Source organism: Grampus griseus (genome assembly GCF_964374135.1).
Source record: "Grampus griseus genome assembly, chromosome: 19".
NCBI lineage: Eukaryota > Metazoa > Chordata > Mammalia > Artiodactyla > Delphinidae > Grampus > Grampus griseus.
Genome location: NC_139013.1, coordinates 17918474 through 17926145, shown reverse-complemented (window position 1 = coordinate 17926145; position 7672 = coordinate 17918474). Strand labels below are relative to the sequence as shown.

Genomic DNA, 7672 nt, shown 5'->3' with positions numbered 1-7672 from the left:
AGAAAGTCCTAGTTCTCGGGTTTTGGTCGGATAGGTGTCACCAGACCTAGGTTTGCATCGCACTTTTACCTCGACAAGTCATTGTGCAATCATAAGCATTCCTGCTCTTGGTCCGAGTGTCCTGAGTGAGGGTGTTGAGGCCCTCCTACCAAGCGGCTGTGACAGCCCTTGCCCCGCGAGAGTGACCCGGCTGGGAACAACGGCACTCGAGGCGGAGCTTCACCGAACTGGCACACGCCTGCTTCTCCCCCTTACAGGCAGGCGCGGGTGAGGCCAAACAGCCCGGGTTCACCGATCGCCCAGCGCGCACCTTGCCGGGAGTTCACCCAGCGAGACGCCGGCCTCCGGCCTCAGGCCCGGGGAAAACTCCAGCCTCACCAGAAGCTGAGCCCGGAAGCCGCGCGCCGCCACACGCCATGAGCGGCCCCCTGCGGCCGGGCCCAAGCAGTTGGCGGCGGGCGGCCACCGTGGTGCTGGCTGCGGGCTGGACGCTCCCGGTGGCCGCCGCCCCGCCGCGGCCCCCGCCGCCCGCCGAGGGCTTCCGGCTGCTGCTGCTGCTGCGCTCCGCGCGCCAAGGCTTCTTGCCCGGGGCGCACGTCTTCCCGGGTGGGGTGCTGGACGCGGCAGACCGCTCGGCCGACTGGCTGAGCCTCTTCGCGCCGCACCACCGGCCGCCCCGCTTCGGCCTGGGCCCGGCGCCGCCCAGACGCGCCACCTTCCCGGTGCTGCCTGATGCCAGGCCCGGAGCCGCCGACGGGGACGAGGCGGCGCTGCCGGATGACGTTGCCTTCCGCATCTGCGCCATCCGCGAGGCCTTCGAGGAGGCTGGCGTGCTGCTGCTGCGGCCCAGGGGCCCCGGGCCCGTCGCGTCCGAGCCGGGCCGCGCCCTCGCGCCGCCGCCGGCCCTGGCCGACTGGCGCGCCCGCGTCCGCCGAGACCCGCAGCATTTCCTGCGCCTGTGCGCTCACCTAGACTGCACTCCCGACATCTGGGCGCTGCACGACTGGAGCGCCTGGCTCACGCCTTTCACGCAGCGCCGTGGCCGCCGCTTCGAGACCACCTTCTTTCTGTGCTGCCTGTGCGAGCCGCCGCCGGTCTTCCCCGACTTGGTGGAGGTGGTGGACTGCCAGGTAGGCGTCCTCCCGGCGCGGAGTAGGGACCCACTGGAGCTTGGGAATGAGGACCCCACCCCCGGCCGGCGGCCCAGGCCCACCCGGAACCTCCAGATAGGCCGGGCCCAGGGAAGCTATTTCGCTTGCTCAGGCACATACAGCCAGTACGCGACTGAGCGGGCATGGGACCCAGGTGGTCCGGCCCCCGGCCAGCAGGCTAAAGCCATGACCTTGGTGAACTGCTTTCTACTTTCCCCGGCTTCACAGCCCCAGGGCCTCGACGATGTCTCCCCACGCGGTTTCTCCAGCAGGAGGCCAGCGGAGACGCTAGGAGCTCTGCTAGCGCTGATCAGGTGCCAGGCTCCTTCCTAAGCACTTGCCGTGCATTAACTCATTTCAACCCCCAGCAGTTTGTTTCCTCATAGTTCAGTCTTTTAAAATTTATTTGAGACTGTTTCATTTGAGACTTGTTTTATGGCCACGAATATGGTCTACCTTGGTGAATGATCCCTCTGCACCTAAAAAGAATGTGTATTCTGCTGTATTTGATGGAGTGTTTGTAGAACTGTCAGTTAGGTTAAGTTCGTTGATAGTGTCCTCAGGTCTTTCATATCATTTACCTGTTCCATCAAGTACTGAGAAAGGAATGCTGAAATCTTCAAAGAATAATTGCGGATTTGTCTTTTTCTATTTTCAGTTTTTCAGTTCCATCAGGTTTTGCTTCGTGTATTCTGAAGCTCCCTTGTGAGGTGCTGCATAGGACTATTCAAGCTTGATGGATTGAGCCTTTGATTATGATGAAATATCCTTCTTTGTCCCTGGCAATGTTCCTTATTCTGAAATCTGAAGTTTACCGTCTGATACTAATACAGCCGCTCAGACTTCATTTGATCAGCAATAGCATAGTATATCTTTTTCCATTCTTTACTTTTAATCTGTGTCTTTATATTTAAAGTGTGTTTCCTGTAGGCAGCATATAGTCTCACTTTTTTATCCAATATGACAGTTTCTGCCTTTCAACTGAAGTGTTTAGATCATTTGTATTCAGTGTTATTCTCAATAAGGTTAACTTCAAATCTACCATCTTGCTGTTAGTTTTTTAGTCTGTCCCCTCTATTCTTTGAACTGTTTTTCTTCTTTTCCTGACTTCTTTTGGATTAACTGAGTATTTTTAGGACTGTGTTTTATCTCCATTATTGACTTATTAACTGTACTTTTTGTGATTGCTTTAGGGTTTGCAATATACATCTGTCATTTCATGTGTAGTATTAGAACCTTAAAATAATATACTTCCATTTCTCCCCTCCTGTCATTTATGCTTTTGTTGTCATACATTTGACTTTTATTTCTATTATAAACTCTATAATACACTGATTATTTTTGCTTTAAATAGTCAATCTGTTAAAGACTGTGAAAATGAGGGGGAAATGTCTTTTATGTTTACCTGCACATGGACCATTCTTAGCACTCTTCATTACTTTGTGTGGATTTAATCTACATCTGGTATCTTTCTGCCTAAAGAACTACCTCTAATATGTCATGTATTTCAGATCTTCTATATTTGTTTAGAATGAATGAATCTAAATTCATTCTAAACAGTGAATCTTCTAAATTTTGTCTGAAAATACGTTATTTTGCTTTTGGTTTTTGAAAGATATTTTGGCTGGGTATAGAATTCTATGTATGTTAACAGTTTGGGTTTTTTTTTTCTCTCTCTCTCAGTACTTAAAAATGTTGCTTCATTATTTTCTGGTTTGCATAATCTTCTGTTGAGAAGTCTTTTTTTTTCTTCCAGTTTTATTGAGATATAATTGACATACAGCACTGTGTAAGTTTAAGGTGACAGCACAATGATTTGACTTACATATCCCATAACATAATTACCACAGTAAATTTAGTGAACATCCATCATCTCATAGAAAAGTTTGCTTTTAACGCTCTGTTCCTCTGTATGTAATGTGTGTTTGTGTTTTTGGTGTATGTGGCTACTTTAAATATTACCTCTTAATTATTGGTGTTCAGTAATTTGATTATGATGTGCGTGGTTTTCTTTTTGTTTTATGATTTAATTATTTGTTTCTTCAAATATTTTTCACTTCCCTCTGTTTTCTGGGATTCCATGTATGTTGGACTACTTGATAATGTTCCACAGGTCCCTGATGCCTTGTTCATTTTTTTCAATCTTTTTTCTTCTCTGCTTTATTTTGAATAGATTTATTGCTATATTTTCAAATTTTCTCCCTTTTCTTTCTTTTTTTTAAAAATAAATTTATTTATTTTATTTATTTATTTTTGGCTGTGTTGGGTCTTTGTTGCTGCATGCAGGCTTTCTCTAGTTGTGGCGAGCGGGGTCTACTCTTCGATGCGGTGCGCGGGCTTCTCATTGCAGTGGTTCTCAACATGGGATGATTTACCCATCCCACCCTCAGGTGCATTTAGCAACGTCAGGAGACATTCTTGGTTGTCACAACTCAGGGACTTCTACCGGCTTCTACTGGGTAGAGCCCAGGGATGCTGCCGAATATCCTTCCACAAAGAATTATCTGGCTTAAAGTGTCAGTACTGCCGAAGTTCAGAAACTGAGGGGCAACAGTGGAATTTAGAGCCAGCGTCACCCCACCCCACCACCGCCCTGTGAGTTTGAAGCCCAGGTTTTTTAGTTAGAGGATGCAGGGTTATCCTAAGGATTGGAAATACTTTATGTAAAGTATTTTTGCTCAAAATACTTTTACTGGTAACTAGTAAAACTAGTGTTTTACTAGTGACAAGTAACCAATAAACAATAAGTTATTTAAGTTATTTTAGCCTATGGTCTAGACCAACCTGAACAGGTTGAATTAAGTGAGTTAATGGCTGTTGTTTAACCCTTTATCTTCATTGTTACCACTGAACTCACAGGATACCTTAGAGATTGGGTGGTCCTTTGAGGCCAGAGCTTTGTTTTTCAAAATGTAACCTTGGCCAACTTCAGAAGAATCTAGGGTGCTTATTAAACATAGATTGCTGGGCCCCATAGATTGAAGATTTAACAAGTTTCTCAGGTTTCTCATACAAGCTTGTAAACTTTGGGCCTATAGGTATTCAAGGCAGTCAATCTCAACTCCCTGGTTTTGGGTGTGAGACTCAGTTTCCCCAGTGTAAGGAGATATTTAGTAAACCAGTTGAAGAAAGACCTTTTGGGTTTATTTCATATTATTAAATCAGCTCTTTTTATCTAAATGTGTATGGAAGGAAGGCTTGGGAAAGTGGGCAGGTCACAGCAGTGAGGCCACTTAAGTGAAACGGGTAAGTGCTATCTGGTTGATACCGTGCAGTTATTACACTCCTGGGCCGATAGACTGGGTCACATCTCTTGACCTTCCTGAAAGCTTCTCTTGCTCCGGCCTCTTTACCTTCATTGTAACACATGGCACACATCACGCTACATTTTGTTTGCTGAAGGCCCTATTAGGGCCTGAGAGATCTTTGTCTCATCCACCACCACATCCTCAGTGCCTAGCCAAGGCGCCCATTTATGGGAGGAATGAATGGGCACTAAATTCTCAATCTGCTGTCATGAGTTTATACTTCAGAGTCTTCCTTTAGGAGTGACCAGAACCACCTTGCCTTCTTAGCAACTCCTGCCTTTTATGCTGAACAACGCTCCCAGGTCAACCCTTTGTGATCTATCCTGGTTTATTTACTAGTTCTCAGGATCAGTGTCCCAATAATCAACCTCTGAAGGGGATCAACCCAGCTTTCTTCACCAAGTCTTTTCATGTTGTCTCAGAGGAATCTAGCAAGACACATTAATTAATTACTTTTACATTTTCAGTTAGCTCTTAGGTACTGATCTAAGGATCTCGAGTCTTGCGTTGTCTATAGGATAAACTTCAGGAAGCCTTACCTTTGTCTTCTGCAGTGGTCATCTCCGTCAGAGGCAACTGAAAGCTTCATATCAAAGGAAATTTGGCTTGCACCTCCACAGTTCTACGAAATAAGAAGACTAGAACACTTTGCCTCTCTCTCTGACTTGCACAAATTTTGTTTGGATCGTGAATTAGAAGGGGTGGAAAGATGGCTGCCAATCACATTATTAACTGCTGATGGAACAATCCAGCTTTTACCAGGTAAATCAGTGAGTTATCAATGTTTTTGTTAGTATTCACATTTAATGCTCTGGGCCGTATGGCAGTATTATCTCACACAGAGACATGCACTACAGTCTCTGTTTTACACACTACAGAGGTACTAATTAAATAAGATCAAGGTCTGTAAGATATTCATAGTATTTATTATAACCAGAAATTCTGGATACATTACTTTATATACACTTATGTAAATATATTTCCTAGACACTAACAAAGTTCTTTCTTGTATATTAGCTCACTTTTTTACATTTTATTTTTAAATTATGCGAACTTGTAAATTGTACTTATTTGATTGAAAGAGAGTTTGTTGGTGGTCAATTGTTGTTGGGTGAGTACAGGATAGAGGTTTTGTAGCCGCTTACGGTGGAGTTTTGTGACCTGTCTCACTTATGGCTGCTTATCTCACTTCTCAGAATTGTGAAAATATTTGTTGTTCATCCTACAGTGGGACAGCTTAGCAGTTTTCATGTGTAAATAATAATTTCTGTAATTTAACCTTAAAATGATTAGAGCAGCCCACATTGAAACACCAAAAATATATGGATATCAAGGGCAACATTAACACTGAATGGGATAAAGAGAGTCATGAATTAGTGTAAAAAATTATAGTTCAGGATGAAAAAATACTAGTCATAAATGTACCCAAAGAAAATTCTTGGCTGGAAATTGGAGAACTGGGGAGGGTAGGGGGGGTATTAAAAACACAAAAAATAAATTGAGGTAAGCACAAAAAATTAGGATTTTTTAACAACTATCTCAGTTCCAAACACCTGAAATAGATAAAAATAAACACTGATTTATATATCACAAATATATTGGAATGTTTTATAAAATAACACTAAAATTAAAATATTATTTTTCAGGAGATGAGATGTACTTAGAAGATTCAAACTATTTAGAAAATCTTATGTCCACTGAAAAAAAGAATGAAGAAATCATGAAAGAAGGCAAGAAATTTCACCGAATAGTGATGTACAATCGCCATGATTATAACATCCACGTGACAGTTCAGTCAAAGTATAAACATGTTTACCCTAAGAACTATGTAGTGAGTAAGAGCCGTCTGTAGAGAATGGCTTCTTTGTAAGCTGGCCTCCTTGAAGTTGTCCTGATGAAAAATGAGGGTTGACTAGACGTGCCTGGAACTTAAGCAACTTTGTGCCTGTAAGTTCTAGTACAGTCTTTCATATTTCAAGTGTATTACGGAGCTCTCTTATTTTATTCTTTAAACCTTACAGTATCACACAAGTATAAAGTATTAATGATCTTGTTACCAAAACGAGAAAAAAATTTTCACGAGGGTTTCCGCTTCTGTATTGTTTTGTTATCAGAAGTTTAAATAAGATGTTCTACTGTATTGTCTTTTAACTGTATTAGCACTCTGCCTGATGTGCTGGGAGATTGGTCCATAAATTCCTTAGACTTTCTGCTGGAATTAATTTAAGGATGTATGATTAGATACATGGTGAACAGTAGACTGAGGTGACCTTCAAGTGACTGTGTCATTATTTTCTTATGACTTTAGCTTGATGATTAGGAGAGAATTCTGTTTAAAACTAAATGGCCTGAGTTATTAGGTTTACCAGATTGGAAATTAGTTTAGTGACTGTTGTAAAGAAATATGAAGGCATAACAAAAGCCATAATTATGTTTACCTTGGAGGGCTAGTTAACAGAATCCAGAGAGCTTAGAGGGATGTAGAACTATTCATCATTTAATGGTACTTACTAATGGTGTTTGTTTTCAGTGTTTTTAATATGGGTAATTTGTTCACCTCCTCTTAAGAGAATAATGTTTATTGATTAAAGATGGGAAATGGTTTAGACGCCAGTTCATTTTATATCTTTGACTATATTATGCATTGTACATTGAATTTCATTTTTCATGAAACGTTCTGGTTTTCCGATCTATAAAATAGAGCTATTGATAATTAAAGTTTATGTGTATTATTTAATCCTACTTAGAGGAATACATCTAGATCAGTGGTTCTCAATCCGGGCACTTTTGTCCTTCCGGGGCATTTGGCAGTGTCTGGATAAATTTGGGCTGTCACAACTGAGAGTGCGACGCTTCTACCATCTAGTGGCGAGAAGCCAGGGGTACAGTTTAATATCCTGCAATGCACAGGACCGCCACCCACAGTGAAGAATTATCTGGCCAAGTTTGAGAACTCTGATCTAGAGGAAAATCTATTGTCTTTGGTAAATGGTTCCAACATGTAAATTTTGAGAGCCACAGATAGAATTAGCATTCAGTCTGGCTTCTGAAGCTATAGAAGTTCTCTTTACTCACTTTTGGCCTTGGGCATACTCTTCTTTCATTCTCACAGAAAACAGAATGTTACAATCGGAAGAACACCATGATTTTGCTGATGAGAAAACTGAGAAACAGATTCACACAGCTAGTTAGTGCCACAGCCAAGAGTAGAAC

At 42.8% G+C, this 7672-nt stretch overlaps 1 protein-coding gene across 1 annotated transcript; it reads left to right on the top strand.

Annotated features, from left to right (window-relative positions):
• Nucleotides 1-223: 223 nt before the first annotated feature.
• Nucleotides 224-7196, top strand: NUDT19 (nudix hydrolase 19). Its single transcript, XM_082677156.1, has 3 exons — nt 224-1130; nt 5014-5221; nt 6106-7196. The coding sequence occupies exons 1-3, from the start codon at nt 417-419 to the stop codon at nt 6309-6311; spliced, it is 1128 nt and encodes a 375-aa protein (XP_082533282.1). The 5' UTR covers nt 224-416; the 3' UTR covers nt 6312-7196.
• The last annotated feature ends 476 nt before the right edge of the window (nt 7197-7672 follow it).

Bases quoted from the DNA above. Each gene is read 5' to 3' on its own strand.
- NUDT19 (XM_082677156.1), top strand. From the start codon at position 417: ATGAGCGGCCCCCTGCGGCCGGGCCCAAGCAGTTGGCGGCGGGCGGCC. The intron at 1,131-5,013 runs GTAGGCGTCCTC...TGTCTTCTGCAG, and splicing joins TGGAGGTGGTGGACTGCCAG to TGGTCATCTCCGTCAGAGGC. The intron at 5,222-6,105 runs GTAAATCAGTGA...ATTATTTTTCAG, and splicing joins AACAATCCAGCTTTTACCAG to GAGATGAGATGTACTTAGAA.